This window comes from Callorhinchus milii, unplaced genomic scaffold (genome assembly GCF_018977255.1).
Source record: "Callorhinchus milii isolate IMCB2004 unplaced genomic scaffold, IMCB_Cmil_1.0 Scaffold10, whole genome shotgun sequence".
NCBI classification, from domain to species: Eukaryota; Metazoa; Chordata; class Chondrichthyes; order Chimaeriformes; family Callorhinchidae; genus Callorhinchus; species Callorhinchus milii.
Window position 1 is genome coordinate 9,565,798 of NW_024704751.1, and position 18,702 is coordinate 9,584,499.

The window sequence follows — 18,702 nt, forward strand, 5'->3', positions numbered from 1 at the left end:
TTTAAGTGTTTTTGCATAACATAAAGGAGACTGCAGGACAAAAGTTCATTTGATCCTGTGTTTTATGTAGTGTTGGATTATAGATCTCCTGGAGTGTGGTATCAAAGTGGATAACACACCCAGTTTCCAGTTCTAAATTGGCAGACTTGCAGATGTGTTTTTTTTGTTGGTGACACTTTGTACTCACTGCAACAAAATCTTCAGCCCTCAACAGGAGTCTGTCTCTCTCTCTCTCGCTCCTCTCTCGCTCCACAAAGCCTGTGCTGTACACTAATGCAACCAAATGTTAACTCAATAACAAGTATTTTACACATTCAAAATTCTGCAAGATTTATGACTTGTGTAAATGATGTGGACGAAAGAGAGCAATAAGAAGCACATAAATGTTCTTTTCACTATCTTAATTCTTTGGAACTGATCCACTCAGAAATGTAAGTGTTGCATCAGGCTTGCATTTTGGCCCAGTATATAAATCCAGCCTCAACTATATGTCTCTGCACTTTGCATTAAATTAATTTATCACCAATATTGCTGGTTAGGATTTTGTTTTGAAAGCAATTTTTTAAAAAAAAATTCTCCTGCCTTTTGAAGTTCAAAAATGATGCCACCAAGGTGTGTGTGATCCCACTTGCCAAAGATTCTTATCCTGTTGTTAGAAATCAGCTTTAAAACATCCCTCATGTTTCCAGAGAAATGATCCAGGGCTTGGATGGTTCTTTTCAAACTTTCAAAGCCAGTTTCACTTTATATTCTTGTAAAATCAGCTTTGTTACTGGTCCTTAAAATGTGTAAGGCCCTGTCTATCCTATTCTCCAGGAGAGGAAACGCGTTTCCTTAATAACATCCAAGAAGCTTCATCAGATGTTCACCAAGGTTCATTAAACCACTTCCTCTCATCAGACAGCAGTTCGGAAAGTAGACATGCTGGGACCCATAAAGGTTCAGGTCTATAAAATGCTAACTTTCCAGCTCAGTAACTTTAAAGGGACTTTATTAGATTGTAACCAACCTTTCATGAATTGCTTCCTCTCAGCAGATCCAGGATTCCGTTCAGAAATGTGTATCAACTTGGACGTTGGTACTCCCCACCCCGTGAATCAAGATGCCAGCTTAATCACTTGGAAAAAAAACCTAAATGACTTCCTTACCATTAAATACCAGCCGCCTATATGCGTAGAAAATGTTACACTTTATCTTTTTGGGATTACTAACTCAATTATGGTGGAACAATATATCTTTAAAAAAACAAGTTCAAACTAGATTCTAATAAGTAGCTTTAAAAATAAATCTGTCAAGTATTTTAAGCAAATTCTATGTGGTGATTTAGTAATTTGTTGGAAGCTCTCCAAGAGTTGCCGCCTGGATTGAATCGTAAAGGTATAGTGAGATATTTACTGACATTGGATACTGGGGTGATTTGTGGCCCACTTTACAAGCAGAGGCCTGGCTCCTGAAGTTTGATTTGCTTAAGGTTTTATGACGGGAGGATTAAATACTCCAGTCATTCTGTAAATTGGGGAAGCTGTTTTGGAAAACCACACTCCTCAGTAGTATTTCCAAAACAGCTTTGCTGATTTCTAGGAATTTCCAGTTCCTGGTTTCTTGGATCCCAAGATGTCTTTCGAAGAAGTACAGCCAAGGTCCTTCTCTCTCCCCCCCCAGGAATGTTGATTCTTATATATTAGATCTGTTGGGGACCCAAACTAAACAGATATGTGGTACACATCCTGGACACCAGCCACTGACATCATTTCTTGTGCTATGGGTGAGAATTATCACTGATGTCACTTCCTGGGGTGTAGACTTCTGGTGCTTTGCCCTGTGCTCATTATTTAAGTTTAAGCTTTAACAGTGGCTGTCAGTGAGCTATTTGGTCAAAGGTAGTGGCAGAGCACAGCCACTCACAATCTGGACTTCAGATGATGTCTACCTGTACTCACTTACAGCAGAGATTGCGTATCACCCTTCCACCCAGCCCAGGACTCCTGATGGCATTAGTCGCTCCCCAGTTGAGATCAGCAAAAAAAGGACAAATGAAAATTTTGAATATGGGACTTTCCTGAATATGACTCAGCTACTCATTGAATAAACTCCCTAGACCATTGGGGTTTTTTTTTGCCATTGTTTTATACACAATACCAGGAAATTATGATCCACACTCGCTTTGTTTGATTTGTTTTGGCAGTAATATGAGATTGCACCATATTCACTCCCCAAGTCCTGGACATGTATATGGGAAAGCCTCTGGGAAGGAACTGGTTAATATAAGATTGTTCTTCCCCCAGGAAACTCCGAACGCACAGTTTAATTTTTTTTCAAATTGCTTCGGAGGTCAGTTTGAAAAGAAGTGCTAGAGGCCACAGGAAACAAAGGGCAAGAAAAGTTGAGACTTAAAAAGACTTGGTAGTATGGTTTCCTGGCCTTGAAACGAATATGAGCTGGCTCTGACTAATACGTTGTGTGTGGGCCTGGCTGCAAATAAGTGGCATCTGTAAGCAAACTTTAATTGACACTACAAAAAAAACTGATTAAACCGGAGCTCTGGTTACTATGGTTTAGCAATCTTCTGTTGCTGCACGCTTCACTGAATTAACATTCAAGTGAAGAGCAGTAAAGACCACCTGATTTTCTACTGTTGATCTACCAGGCTCTCTGAAGTGAACCATTCGTTCAGTGCAAACAAATGAATTCTGTCGTCATATTTATATGTATGTGTGAGCAATAAGTTTGTTTTGGGCACTTTTTCAGCATTCTGACTGTTTACATGTGCTTTGGATTTGATTTTTTTTCAAGTCAAATAGTCCCTGTGCAGCTTTTTTCAGCCTCAAATTATCATCCTTACTTGGAGATGGGTGGGTGAGATTGATGGGCTCCCTCTGGCACTTTTATGAGACCCTTGTTTACACTGCATTGGTGAAACCTGCAGTAAGAGGGATGAGGTTTCAAACCAGTGAGGAGTGGAGATAGTGAACTGGAAGTTTGTATCCTGGCAAAGCACAGAGTTAGCCGTATTACTGGAGCGTGTTAGTGCAGAAATCTGACCCAGCTTGTTGCAGGTGCACAGTGTACAGCGGTGGACTATTGTGCTCAGTCTTCCCAACATCATTAGCTCAGTATTATCCGCTCATACTAAATATTCCATTCTGAGCAAAGGTCGAGGAGAGTTTGTGGTTCTGCTATTTAGCTGAATAATGTCAGATCATAGAAATGACACAATTATTCTTTAATCTCTAATCTCTTGTGGTTACAGATATGTCACTGTCTACGATACTAGACCACTCATAGACCTCATCTCAATAGACATACTTCTTTGACAACCTAATTATGGGACTGCATAACTGTTGTGTGTACGATATTAATAATCCTTGTGTTTAATATAGCGCCTTATCCCCGACTCTTTGTGGGACATAACTGTGTGCTACGTTTCGCCTACAAAATACAGTCTATTCTCTTTACGGTATATTTGTGAGACTGTCTTGAAGATGTGATAAGGCGCTATGTCAAATGCAAGGATTATTATTATCTCCAAGACGCAAATCAAAATCCCAGGTTCAGTGACTGAGCATCAAACACACAGATGGAGAAGGCTGCTGAAAATACAGTTCCCCACATGCGTATTTTCTCCTTATAAACCAGATGGTGGAGGCTCAACTTCAACATATGTTCTCTGATCTTTTGTTCTGGACTAGTTTAAAGCTGCAGTGCCCCACAGTTGTACCATAACTACATGTACTCCACCTACAATAGGAGTTGAAGAGCCAAGCTTTAGGGATCGTGCAAAGTGCACCATCTGTTTTTAAGAGATTTGAGTTGCTTTTTGCAGCAAAGTTGATGGCACAGTTTGTGCCCAAGTCACTGACCTATGATCTTTGTCCCCAAATTCCTGTGTATTGAAGAACTGAGAAGAAAGACACTCTTTAGAATAACTTGCAAGAAGTATATTTGGTGCATAAAGTCGAATTTCCTCTTGTTCTGCTGGTGTCATCTAAACAGCTTATTTTGTGTACTTGGTAAATACTGTATATAATAATAATCATCCTTGCATTTAATATAGCACCTTATCACATCTTCTAGACGTCTCAAAGATTTCACAGAATGTACTGTAGAGTGTATTGACTGTGGGAGTAACACAGCAGCCAATTGCACACAAGCAGTGTCCCACAAACAGTCGTGGATTGAGTGATCAAATTATTTTTGTCTCCCAGGTGTCTTACTTTATATTCGTGCACTCGATGTTACAATATGTAAATGTGCATTTTTAAAATACTTGATTTGCTGTTGCATTTCACCCACAAAATATGCAGTCAATTCACTCTACAATATATTCGGTGAAGCCCTTTGAGGTGCCTCGGTGATCTCGGCGCCGGGTTCCGTTACTGTAAACTGTTCTGTCCGGCGTGGAGGGTGCTATATAAATCCAAGTTGTTGTTGTTGTGATAAGGCACTATATGAAATGCAACGATTATTATTACCTGCCCAAATCCTACTGTTCAGTGATGATTTTTGAACTTGATATTAATTTATCCCTGAGGTCCTGTTGCCAAACGTACCAGGCATTTGTGGTCCTTAAAATACAGTCAGCACTTGTCTACTTCAATTTACTGCTGCACTAAAAAAATTCATCAGATTGGGGGCCTATAATAGAATATTTAACACAGTTTCATTACAATAACCCTGATCTTTATTCATTATTGTAAAATCTTAAATGTACTTGTGGCATCCAAGTATCAGGGCAGTATGGTACTCTAGGACCAGTGATTCCGTCTGTCAGTTTGTGCGTTTACAGATTCCAACATCATTTCACTTACGTGCAGGATGCAGCGGAGTCTAATTTGTGAGCTTTGCAAAAGGATTTGTAAATGGCAAATCCCGCATACACACAGACGTATCTGAAGCTGATCGTCTGGATCTCTGCTCCCACACCATCTCCTGTCTCCTTTGGCCATAACTCTGCTTCACAGAAGTTGAACCTGAAGTTGACATCTTCGCAAAGTTCCAGACCATCAGACTGATCTGTTCTTTGTTAGCTCCCTGACTTCCTCTTTTATCTTTCCGACATCCTTTGCCCCTTTTCCCCCAGTGCTTCTTCTTTTGTCTCTGCTCCCTTATTTAACCTTTTTCCCCAACCCACCATATTTATGTCAGTCTGTACTTTTATACCTCTTAGGTAGAGATTTGGATATCAGGACCCTGTAATACAGTTGATGGCTGATACAGCAACATCAATTTTTGCTTACAGAGCCCCTTTTGTGTAGGAAAAACAGCTCATGAATGCATTGGAGCCCAAGCTGGGAGGGAGATGCCAACAGAGATTTTTAAATGGATTTTGAAAGCAGCAATGAAGGGTAGTGGGGTCTGGGAAAAGAGATCCAGAGGGCGGGAGCAAAGCGGCTGAAGTTTGTTGGGTTGGAGGGGATGGGGGGCATGAAGCAGTGCCGAGTGGGCAGAGGGACTTGGAGGAAGAAACATTCGTGCTGGTTAGGGCTTGGTTTGATTTTTATGGCGACCTTCAGATTGTTGCATCACCTCTGAGACAGGACCAAGATTATTTTATGTACGTGTTTATCTTGTTACCGGTCTTGTGATGGAAGAAGAAGTGCAACAACAACAACAACAACAACAACTTGCATTTATGCCGTGCTCTTCACGCGGGGTAGCATCCCGGAGCTCCATTGCAACAGTAGAGCAATGCAGACTGGAGATCACATTTTATATTTCCCACTCGCTCCAAATCCTTCTCGCCAGTGGCTCACGGGATGTTTAATTCCAGTTCTGATGTACACGTCGTAACACCATGTTCCATTAGTCCAGGACGTTCCTACAAAGTATGTGTTTGAAACCCAGCGATAAATAGTGGCTACCTCACTGATGAGGCATTTGCTTATTACATGTACATGAGATAGCAGACTGACCAGAACCGCTTTCCCACGAGCCATCAGTATTTAGGGAAAGTTCAGCCATCTGTGTACTACAGCGCTGAGTGCCAGCTGTCGCTATAGCAACGCACGCCTAATCAGTGCCCTACTTCCCAGCGCTCCACTCTGAGCTGCAAAATGCCAACAGATCAAAGACATTCCCCAGTCCTGAAAGGTTAGAATTTTGAACAAAACACTGCAAAACCAAACCATTCGAGCCGTTAAAATACCTCATTGGAAATTGCAATACAGACTTGTCACACTTCGACTTGTCATACCGCTCTGTGTAACTCACTGGCAAAACCCGTGAGCTGGTATTCTGGTCGGACTTACACATAGAGAGAGCCTTTGGCGATGCAACAGTTATAACGCAGAAACCCCATTAGTGACTGACTTTGCCAACGGTGCTACGTGGAAGCAGAATTTCAGCTCATTTGCTGCTCGTGAGTTAAACCAGATGTTGGCATTCTGTTTAGAAACTAACCCATGACTGTGAATTATCATTTTAATATTTTTATGAAGCGGTGGTTTAAGGAGCCAGTTTAAAGTGATGGCGATGAGCTCATCTGGAGGACTTGCTAAGAAGCCTCGACGGTGTAAGGGAGTTGAAATGACGACATCAGTGAAGCAGTGTGGCTATTCACTGATGTTGGCTCCGCTCCCTCTATTATTGCCAAGCTTGTGTTTCCTCCCTGCCACTTCCCTCATCAAGGCTTCTCAGTCGAGCATATTTTCATACAGGATGTGTCTGTTTGGCCAATGTTTCTTTGCCACTGTAGCCTCTGTGCTTTTTAAGTTGTCATTATTAATATTATTAATAATAATTAGCAATAATAATCCTTGCATTTGATATAGCGACTTTCATGTCAGGAGGACATCTCAAAGCGCTTCACAGGATTTACTGTGAAGTGTAGTAACTGTATTTTGTAGATGATTGCCGCAGTCAATTTGCACATAGCAATGCCCCACAAACAGCCATGAAGTAAATGACCAGTTTTATTAGGGGGGATTGATAGCCAAGGCACCAGGAGACATTGCCTTCTCCTTTTGAATTGCTTCATGGGATCTTGAAATCCTTACCATCCACCTGAACAGGCCCAGGTGAGACATCCCATCAAAAAATGGCACGTCCCACAGTATAGCGCCCCTCAGCACTGACCACAATGTCAGTTTAGATTACGTGGGTTCAATTAATCCAATTTTTCAACTCTTTTCCCCCATATAACCCTTAATGTTTTTACTTCTCAGGTGCTTATCCCCCACAAAATATAGTCATTTCACTTTGCAGTATATTCTGTGCAGCGCTTTGAAACGTCTCAGTGACGTGATAAGGCTCTACATCAAATGCAAGGATTATTATTAATATATCCTGTTATCTTCACATCTGAAGCAATCAGCTTTCAACATAGACTGAAATTCTTGTACAACTGAATGTCTTTATATAACTGATGCATGTGTTTGTCAGTCGTTGAATTGGAATTAATTGTAATGTTTCACTTTTTTGAATGATCAGAAGGCTTTAGCATCAAGGTTCTTATTTTCCATTACTGTCGCAAACACCAACAATCTGGCCCCCTCTGTATAATGATAGTAATAATAATTCCATTTCATATAGCGGCTTGTCACGTCTTCTAAGAGTGGTTTTACAACATTCATGTTGATTGGGGTTATAAGAACATAAGAACTAAGAGCAGGAGTCGGCCATTCGGCCCCTCGAGCCCTGCCCCGCCATTCGATAAGATCATGGCTGATCTTCTGACCTAACTCTAATTACCTGCCCTATCCCCATATCCCCTAATCCCTCTATTGTTTAAAAATCTATCAGTCTCAGCCTTGAATGCTAAATCAGCCAATGGAGAAAGATGGGTTTTAACTGTAAAATGTTCCATTTTATAGCATTAAACTCTCTGTGTAATGTCGTGAATAATCCAGATTGGTTAATGTTATTGGAGTGTTTCAGGTTTGGATTATAGTGGTCCAGTCTGTTACACAAATGATTCTCAGTCACTGTGTGTTTGCTACCACCTAGCGGTGACTTTCAGTTCCCCCGTGCCTTATTTTGCTTCAGGCTTCTGCCGCCAAATGGGCCTATTTAAAGCAAATTGCAAAGTAAAACTGCACTTTGTTGTCTCACTTCCTATTTAGTGAATTTGCTTAGTGCCTCTCATCCAGGCTCCAGTGTAGTTGCGGTTAGCACAGGAAAAATGCTGCTACAAGTGGAACAGCAACATGCTGATTCAGACTCAAAACTGACTGACTTCTCAGCAAAACATGTGTCCAGGATTAGTTCTTCAATTTGCATGACCCAGCCATGTGTGTGTGTGACTATAAAAGGGGATGGGAGTTGATTGTATTCCCCAAATAAATAGCACCAGCAAAAACTTGCATTCAAGTTTATTACTTTGGGCGAAACCTCGGGCAAGTTTCCTTACTCCACACGCCTAATAATAATCCCTCAAAACAAAACAAAAATAAATTGGTCATTTTCAATCCACAAATGTTAGTGGGACACTGCTGCGCACAATTGGCTGCCGCGTTTCGCCCACAAATATACGGTCAATTCACTTTACAGTCTATTCTGTGAAGCGCTTTGAGACGTCGAGAAGATGTGAAAAGCGCTATATCAAATGCGAGGATTATTATAATATTAATCGTTTGGTTAATAATGGTAACCACTACTATATCCGTGAAACCAAGATAGGAAACATTCAAAACTGACAAAAATCTTCCATAACCCAAGGTTTCTGGCTAATTGAGTGTGTGGGGGTGAGTGCTTGTCGCGTGGGTGGGTGCTTGTGTGTGTGGGTGGGTGCGTTTGACTTGGGTGGGTGGGTGTTGTTTGACGTAGTGGATGTGTGTGTGTGGTAGTTTATTTCTCAGGCTCTCATCACCTCTCTCAATGTTTCAGGTGTTGTGACAAGCGCCTGTGGACCACCATCAGCCTGAGCCGCTGTAAGTCCATCACTCCCACCATGCTGAGCGGCATCATTCGGAGACAGCCAATCACACTGGACCTTAGCTGGACCAACATCTCTAAGAAACAGCTCAGTTGGCTCATAAACAAGTTGCAAAGTAAGACTGACTTTCCCTTGTGTTCCTGGGTCTGTGTCTGTGTTTAACTGTGGCAGCGCTACCTCACCAAGAGAAATCTCACAAAATGAGCTAATCGCTGAATGTATCTTTCTTTTTTTGCACCTTGGTCCACAATAAACCAAAGGAAAGGCTAACGATAGACTTCACAAAATGTTATTGTGTTTGAAATCACTCCTCACACTTCAGCTGTCCTGTGGCTATACAACAACAACAACAAGATTTTATTTATAGAGCGCCTTTCACGTCGGGAAAATTCTGATTTAATTTAATACACCTCAGTCCCTGGATGTGGGTGACAATTAAAGCAATGGAAGCCATTGATGGGTATTGCTTCAACTGCAGGTTCCCAGCACTGTGGTCTGGCATTTCTACACTTGACTTGCTTAGAAGTTGGTATGAGATTCGGACAGTCCAAGATTCATACTGAAGTACAATAATGAGCAGGACATCCTGGCCTTGACACAGTGTATATAGTGTGTGTGTGTGTATGTATATATATATATATATATATAAATATGTAGAGTGATTATGTGATAAGAAACTCTCCCAGGCTTTTTTGGGGAGGCTTGAGAAGTGACTGAACGTAACCAAGTTAAGAGAAATTCATGCAGATGCATTGAATTGTATTGTAGAATGGTGGAAGCAATAATAATAATAAAGACAAACTTCTAACTGGAATTAATGATTTTATTAGTCAGAAGATTATTTGGGAGGCACAACTGGTATGTAATGGGCTACGTGGTGCATTGAAAGAAGGTAGGAAATGCCTCTCCATGATCTAAATAGATACCTTGTATTTCGAGGGCTGATTGTCTCAGTTGAAGTCTCCATTTTACCAGTAAATTATGTGTATACTGGTGTAAGTGTTACTGCTCAGGTGTGTGAATGGAAGGACACCTCTAGTCCCCACCTCTAGAGAATGGTAACTATTCTTGGTTGAGGCAGTGTTTGAATTCAAGACTTCCTGCCTGTGATCAACTTGCAGTCCATCTGCTCCAGTTAATGCAATTGCAGCAATGCCGATGAGATGTCACTTGAAGTGCTGACCTAGATCTAAATTAGCTGTGAAACTGGAGTGATGCTGTGGTTAGACGTGTATTATTTTTACCTTCAGAATCTGATCCTTATTTGAACACTATCGCGCTAGGTTACATTGCATCCTGCAAAATCCTGCTTGTTTAGAGATCCAGGCCATTGGTTTGTCTGTGCTCTGGAGAGGTTATTAATAATAATAATGCTTGCATTTGATATAGCATGAAGGTGCTTCAGATTGTAGTTGAACCACCATTAACTGTTTGTATCGTGCCAACGACAATTTGCATTTATATAGTGTCTTTCTATAGTACTTCTGCAAAGATCCATTGGTGCACCCCACAACAATAACTGCTGCAGTTCAGGGCATATCATTACATGCTCCTAAATGAAACTGTAGACAGGAAAACCCCTATACATTTGAAAACTGAAATAGTCTTGCAGTCCTCTTAAGAGTTCCTCCTAATTTATGTCCCATATCCCATTGAAACTGATTGAGAAACAACAACAAATAACAAAATGACATTTATAGAGTACCTTTCACATCGGGAGGACGTCCCAAAGGGCTGAACAGTCTGGTGCTGAGCATGGGGGAGGGGTGGGGTAGAGGTGAGGGAAGGCAGAGAGGTGGGAGGGCGACCAAAGGCACGGTCGAAGAGAAGAGTCTTGAGACCGGCCTTGCAGGAGGCAAGGGAGGAAGCGAGCCAAAGGGACCGTGGGATGGAGTTCCAGAGTGTGGGGGCAGAGAGGCTGAAAGCCCGGCCACTGAAGGTAGGTGGGTCGGGCCGGAGCCCGCTGAACGGAGGGAGCGGGCAAGTTGGTAGGGAGTCAGTAGGTCAGAGAGGTAGGAGGGGGCAAGGCCATGGATGGCCTTAAAGGTGAGGACGAGGATCCTCAACTCGATCCTCTGGGGAATGGGGAGCCAGTGGAGTCGGGCGAGGGTGGGAGTGATGAAAGTGGAGTGAAATTCCAAAGAAGAAGGAATTAATAATAATAATAATAATCCTTGCATTTGATATAGGTCCTTATCACGTCTTCGAAATGTCTCAAAGCGTCACATACTGTAAATTTACACGTATATTTTGTGTTTGAGATTCCTGCTTACTCTATGAGTGTAAGGCTGTTAGTTAGACCTCTTCATCAGTGTTGTGCTGTGGTTTGTTAGTGACACTGTGCAGGTGTTTGAAAACAATTGCACAGAATTAATAAACCACACTCGAGTGTTTATCTATAAAATTAGACCAATAGTGTTTTCATGGGCTGAGATTAACCAGCCATCTGTTGTGTGTTTGTCTATTTTTAAGTGGTGTGAATTCTGAACGTTTTGTCTTGAACAGATTTGAAAATCCTGGCACTTGCGGGTTGCGTGTGGAGCGCAATCTCTGCACTTTGTACACCAAATTGCCCGCTCCTCCGCATGCTGGATCTCCGCTGGGTGGAAGATCTTAAGGACTCACAGATGAGGGAACTGCTTTCACCGCCTACAGATTGCAGAATAGGTCAGTTCAAGCTACAAGTTCGCAGGATTTTCATCATCCATTAGCAAACCATAGTTTAAAAATCATTTCATTTTACCACTGCCTGCTCCGTGACAGTCCTCCTGACTGTACAGTGTTCTGTGCAGAGTGCACTGAAGCCATATCATTTGAGTCCACTTAAAAACAACTTTGACATAACTCACTCACTCACCCCAACTCATCCAGACAGAAGTTACTTGTGTTCATTTTATGACACCTCCAATATTTTGTGTTATTTTGGGTGGAGAAAGATTTGTGTTTTTTAACCTCCCGTATTTTTAGTATGTTCAGTGTCCTTTACAACAATAACAACAATTTACACGCACAAGTGGCCAAATGCCTCTCACCTGAGCTGTAAGATTCTATGATCCTACGATTCGTTCTGCAGGTCAGAATGATCACCAGAGCAGATTGTGGAATCTCACGGAGGTGCGCTTGGCTGGCCTCGATCTCACTGACTCGTCTCTGGCGCTGATCACCCGCCACATGCCTGTGCTGAACAAGCTGGACCTCAGCCAGTGCAGCCACGTGACAGACCAGTCCATCGCCCTCCTCACCACTGCCGGATCTTCCACCCGGGAAACGCTGACAGAGATCAGCCTGGCAGGTAAGACAGAGCCCCTTTTGCAATTCTAACGCCTGCTACTTTTTCAGAGACCCAGTGAGTGTAGCTCACTTTCAGACATCAGCCATTAGGCCAAATCTGTGGTTACTTGTGAGCTGAGCTGAGGTTACTGGCTTGATATCACTCTGGATAGCTATTCAATCAGAGGCATTTGGGCATTTTTCTTTGTAAACGGAGATCTTATAACTTAGCCCTCTTCACCAGTTGTGGATATTGGGGAATATGAACTTGGTGCCTGATGATTGATCATTGATAATTGATCCTGTAAAGGATGATTGATTTGGACTTGGCAGCGTGTGTGTGTATACCCATTTGATACTGCTCCAATATACAGACATTTCAGGCAGGACTTTCATCTTTCTTGGGGGCATAATGTTTCTGTCCAGGACTCTGATATAGAATGATATTGATTTTCGTGCTACCACAGAGTAAAAACTGAAGCTCGGTGACTATATAAATAAAGTTCTTCTGACTGTGTGTGTCTGTGTCTTTCAGCGCCTTGGGACGTCCTCGCGACGTGAAAGGCATTATACAAATGTCATTTTGTTGTTGTGGTGGTGTGTGTGTATATGTGTGTTCAAAATAAATGTCACCACACTACCAGCAATGGAGCAAGGAAGCGATTTATACACATAGATTGCTTGTAGTTGGTTGTGGCACAGTGTGAGACCAGGTGTGAGGCTCTTTGCTTTCCCATTCCTTTCATTCCAATTTGAATTCATCGATGTACCCCATTAACATAGCAGTTGTGGAGATCTGCTTTAATGCCTTTTGAACCTGCTCTTTCAGGTTGTCATCGAATCACAGATCAGTGCTTGCTGCTACTTAAACACTGCCCAAACCTCGTCCGAATCGACCTGCGGAATTGCAGACTGATTGCCCCCAAGGCCTGCCAGCAGTTTGTGGACGGGATGGCGGCCACTGTTCCCTTTGAACTTCCCGAGGACAAACTTTTAACACGAAGCCGTTTACGACCTACGAAGTAGCATGGCAGGATGTCTTGACAGGAACACTCCTGACTGAGAGCATGGACGCAGCACAACAGCGAGCTTTCTCTCGCTAGCTGCCAGGGATCTGGGTGCAACGAACCGTGACAGTGTGGAAATGTCCAGGGCATCGCGTCCTTCACTGCTGGTAACATCAGTGATCCTGTGACTGCTGTATAGTCTTGGCAAGAGATTACTGACGTCATTGTCTTCACCTAAAAGATGAAGCATGGTTTTTGGGGGGAAAAAAACATTTTTGTATTGTAAATACAGGGTGTAATAAGCATTGTTCTCTGGGATCGACCCCAGAACTCCTGCCCTCTTCTCTTCCCCCCTCCCTTCTCCCCCTCAAGACAATACTGTAGATTTAGGGAATATTTAAGATTACACAGAAACATGGTGGAAACATACATATCAAATCTGATATTATGCATGTTGTTATTTTCATTTAAATAACTTAAGAAAGCTTAAAAGATGGGCTGCACACTCTGATCTTGGAAAAGAAGATCTCCATTTTCTTGGCATATCAAAGCCTAAATTCTCATTGCAGACGGTAATTCAAAATGTTATTGCAGAGTCTTCTAAATACCATACACTCCCAAGCCCAGAGGGAAGCTGCACTCTACAATTTCCCTAAACATTCAGGTTTTCTGCAGTGTTAATCATAGGTGGCAGATTTCAAGACTTAAACTATCGCACAGCGTTGATAGTTATTTGGAAACAGCTGTCTGTCTCTGTGAGTTGAGCGGTTCTACAGGTTCTTTACTCTTGAGCTGCGATAGTTCAAAAAAACACCATCCTTTATTGCTGTAATATTAATGTTAAACCACTAAAGATAACACAAACCACAAGTTAAAGTAAAAATAAAATGTCGCTGGTTCTTTCCCCAGTCGTTCCTTTTTCATTCTATTCTCTCTGCTATTTTGTTTCTCAGTTAGTTTGTTTTTGATTGTGCTGATTTTTTACATACCATCTATTCTAACATTTTTAAACTTTCTCTTCGAAGCTTTCTTTTGTTCCCCCCCATCCCCCCCCATTTTGGAGTGCGAGAGGACTTGCTGTTTAAACCACTGGCTTTCCCCAATGTGACAGTCGATGAGTAGCTGCAAGGTGGAAGATTGACAGGGATAGGGTGCGGAAGTAAGTGGCCCTGTCAGTCTCTGAGCTGAAATTGAAGGAGAAAGCTAGGAACTGCATGGTCACTTCAAAGCAAATTAATGTGTACAGTAGGTAAAATACTGCAGATGCTCAAAATCTGAAATACAAACAGAAGTTGCTGAGAACACTCAGCAGGTCAGGCGGGATCTATGGAGAGAGGAAAGTGAGTTAACGTTGATGAAATGTCATCGACCTGACACATTAAGTGCGTGACCTGCTGAGTGTTCCCAGCGACTTCTGTTTTGGTATCTTGTGTACAGTAACCAGGGAAGCTCAATGTAAATTGACATCAGAGGCAACTTAAGAGTTAATTCAGAAGACATTTCAGTCCAGACCGCAGCGGTGAAGTAATTCAGTAAAACCGACATTCTTTAATTCCTGCCCTAAGTTTTCCCACGTGTATCTTATTCCTTTGGCTAAAACAGTCTGGCACATTTATTTAGGTCACCTGAGTTGCTATGACAATGCATTTCTGCAGCGCATCGTGGGCAGATTATGCAACGTGAGGCTCAGAGAACCTTGAAGAGTCTTTGTTTGTTTTCACAGATTTTATTACTGAGAAATATTGTAAGCTGTGAGGTGTGTTTACATAACGGGCATGAGTCTGGGCAAAATGTGGTAATTCTACACTTGATAGTATTTAAAAGACTAGCCTGGAAATCCAAGACGACTTAAGCAAGTGAGCACCGGGGAACGAGAGACCTGCAGATAACTGCATTGAGATGACCCTGAATACAGTGGCGAGCGAGCCTGCCTTCCTGCACTCCGCGAGAGCGACCCCTGTTGTGGATGTGGAAACAGTGCGGATAATGGGTCACCGCACAAAATACAAAGTGGCCACGGAGCGAACAGTAAAAGTGCTTTCCCATTCACTCTGCGTTGCTGGCGTTTTCCTGAACTAAACCACAACCCTGGAACCTTGCACCCACTCGCGCTGCTAAAGATTTTTTGACAGTGTCCACTTCACAGCGGAGCGCGATGTGGCGCTTGTCGTTCTGTCGTAATCCTATTTGGTGAAATGAGTGACTTCACTATTGGGATCCAGTTCCCTTCACTTCCCAAACCCAGCAATGTACCAACAGTGGTGAATGTGAGTAAATGGCTACATCGTTGGCTCGTCGGGCAAGTAACAATATATTAGGGCTCTGATTAAATGGCTTCACAATGGCTGGGGATTGGAGCGAGTTTTATTGTGTTGCTCTTGCGTGTTTTTACATTGGTTTTGATCCTTTTATGACACCAATTTTCGGCAGCCATTGTGTTCCAACAAAGGGCCTGCCAACTGTTTGTGTCTCTGGAGGCTGGTTTATTGCACTGTTTATTTCTGTGGTATTGTAAGCAGAACTTTATTTTGCAATGTTTCTTTTGCAATGAACCCATATGATTCAGCCTGTATACGACTGCAGGAGAGAGAGTTTAACACTCAACTAATTGGGACTGCTCCAGAACAGACATTAACACCGATTGAGGCAGGGAAGAGAATATCTGATTTATAACTTCAAATTCATCTGATTCACGTTCTGATTTTCCTTCATGTTTTGTTGCTGTTTTGTTTCCCGGGCTCCATCAGCTTCTCTAGTTTAGGAGATTAACATTGCATTCAAAGCACAGCCTGACTGTTTTTACTAGCAAATCTATCGCTGTAAGTGGGCTAGGGTTTCTAACACTAAATCTGCTTGTGTTCTCACTAGGAGAGAACCTTTCACATTCACGGTGCAGCGTCTCAGACTACTTGCTGCTTGTTGGTCTCAGCCAGGCTTGGCTCGGAGAGGGAATGTTGGGGCTCACAGTTGCTTTCACTGTTAGGCCAGTGCTTAAAGGCACTGCTCAGTTCATAGATTAAACCGGGTTCAAATGGGCTACCTGATTTTAGCCAGGGCTTTGGTATGGGCTACAGCTGCCTACAGCACCCCCTGAGCTAGGCAGGGCAATACCAGCCAAGGTCCCAACTCCCAATTGCCATTCAGAAACCTTTGCTGCAAAGTGCATGTGAGCAAGGATTGGGTCGGTCGGGCTGGCTGAGCTGTGATGTCCCATTGGTAGATAGTAGCCGTCACTCACTGTCTGGGCTCACACATGCCGAGTTTGGGGGTGGTGGGGGGGGGCTGGGAAGAGATACAGGAGTGGGTGGCACCCATAGCCAACACGAGTTGGCAGGAAAAGATAACCGCTTAGCAAGTGTAAGCTGGAATACGATCCCTTGTGGAATGAATGGTCCTTGTTTAAATCGTGAGGTTTTTCGGGTCTCTATTTTTTTTATTAGATTAGCGACACATTGTGCTCTGTGGCTGTAGAAACCCATCACAACCTCGTTTAAGCTTCACTGACAAATGTGCTCATAGGAACAGGAGGATGTCATTCATTCCCTCGAGCCTGTTCCGCCATTCTATAGGATCATGGCTGATCTGTACCTCAGCTCCAATGACCCACCCTTGCCCCATATCCCTTGATACCCTGATATTACTGCTTTCTGTGGTGTAGGGCTACTATTGGATACTGAATTATCTAGTTTATTGATGGATGTTGTTCACCCCTGCTTTCTTATTGCTGATAGTATCTACGTTGAGGGACAAATCCTTCCCCTAGCATGTTACACACACACCCCAGACACTTAGAATAGGTCCTTTCTACCACTCTGTAAATCCTATTTGTTTGGATAGCAGACAGTTACCACAGCATCTCTGCCTTCTGCAAACAACAGGGAGATAGATTATTTTGAGGAATTAACAAGGATTCAGCCCATCTGATTTCATCCCTCCAGAATACCCACCCTCCTGTCTACCATCACAGCATCAAGCTATTTTTTGATCAAGTCCTAGTGTCCTGGCCTCAGCCACACTCTGACAACCTGTTAATTACCCTCTAGCCCCAGGAGAGGTCCATCATTCAATTGATACGCCAAACCAAATCTTGACGAGTCGTGTTGAATCCCGAGACAACCTTCTTGAGAAAACTGCAACTACCTGACTTTGGCCCCTGGTTTTAGCCTAGAGTTTAGTCTGGAATTGCTCATTGAGGATCCTAATCTATACGTGAACCTGCTCAGTAAACCCACCCACTGTGCGAGAGTGACATCCAATTATACTCTGAGATCTGATGCATTGTGCAGGACGTTAGTTAACATGTAGTCACGAGCTCCAAACAGAGTTCTCAGATGGATTCCAGATTCAGAAGAATCTGAGCAAAATGGCACGTGTGAACTAGACACACATCTTTCACAATTGCTTCACTTGCTACTTTTAAGAAACTTTGCCTTGTCTCCTAAATGGCTCGCTGAGTTTATCCAGTGAGTGGCTTAGGCATAGAGAAGGTCCCAGACTCCGTATTCTCTGATCAATTAGTCCCAGAGCTGCAGGTTATGAGAGAGAGAATAACCAGCCAGGATTTCTGCTCCTAATTCCTTTCCAGTGTCTCCAGGATCTGGCTTGGTTGTGGGAAAATGCTGCTGTAAGCAAATAGCTGAGAGTCACTATTGAGTCCTATATGATGAATGGCCATTGGAGGGAGCCTGTGGAAAAATACCTCTTGTAGAGGATAAAAGGACTTAAAATACCTTTGGGAATTGAAAGGAGGTTGGGGAGGAGGTGGTAATATATTTAAATAAATTTAGAATTGATGTGGTTTGAGCCTGGGCGTGTAGCCCATTTCTGCTCTAGAATTGACCCGGTTGCCATTCACACAGTGTCATTTGAATTAAATCGAACGCAATCAGATATTTAGTACAGAACGTGCTGGAGAAAGAAATTCTCTGTTGCTGATGCAAAAAAAGACAGACTGACAGCAACGGCAGAAAGAGTCCAAGGGTTTTTTTTTTTACCACTGATTGTCTTTGAATTGACTTCTTCATTGTTTCTGACCAATACTCTGAGCATTGTTATTGTACCGTTGGCTATTCTATTCCCCCCCATTTTGTTTGAGCCGTTTATCTACATTCTTGATCAGTCGACTTGTATATTGAAAAGTAAGTCATGTGGCCCAGGTTTTTGCCAGCGCTGGTTGAATGAGGTTTGATGGAGACCCAACAAAGTGCTTGGAGGGTTCTGTGGTTCTATGGATTGTGCCAATGTATTGCTCAGCAGAACTGACCCCTCAGCACATTCAGGATGAAACGAGGAGCAAGAACAAAAGCTGGGGACGACTATACAGAGCTGCCTACGAGCCCTTGATGTCTTAAATGTTCCTGGGCCTATGAGGGTAGGCGTGGCGTGGTCCACATGTCCTCCACCCATTTATGGATCAAAGTTCTTGGTGTACTGTGTAAGTTCACAGTTTGATGCCTACATTCAGGTTGTGCTATTTGTTGGTGTAAGTTTCTCCTTCTTAATGAAGACCTGCAGGATTTTTGTAAACGTTTTTTTTATTTCTGTGCTGATTTT

The 18,702-nt window shown here is 42.7% G+C and overlaps 1 protein-coding gene across 3 annotated transcripts in view; it reads left to right on the plus strand.

Annotated features, from left to right (window-relative positions):
• The window catches only part of LOC103180532 (lysine-specific demethylase 2B), a 66,321-nt gene extending 51,881 nt beyond the window's left edge, over window positions 1-14,440 (plus strand). For all 3 annotated transcript variants that reach the window (XM_042338764.1, XM_042338765.1, XM_007896459.2), the window contains 4 exons: window positions 8,824-8,987; window positions 11,378-11,539; window positions 11,946-12,164; window positions 12,972-14,440. In XM_042338764.1, the coding sequence (XP_042194698.1) occupies window positions 8,824-8,987; window positions 11,378-11,539; window positions 11,946-12,164; window positions 12,972-13,168 (742 nt within the window). In that variant the 3' untranslated portion in view covers window positions 13,169-14,440. The remainder of the gene's footprint in view (window positions 1-8,823; window positions 8,988-11,377; window positions 11,540-11,945; window positions 12,165-12,971) is intronic.
• The last annotated feature ends 4,262 nt before the right edge of the window (window positions 14,441-18,702 follow it).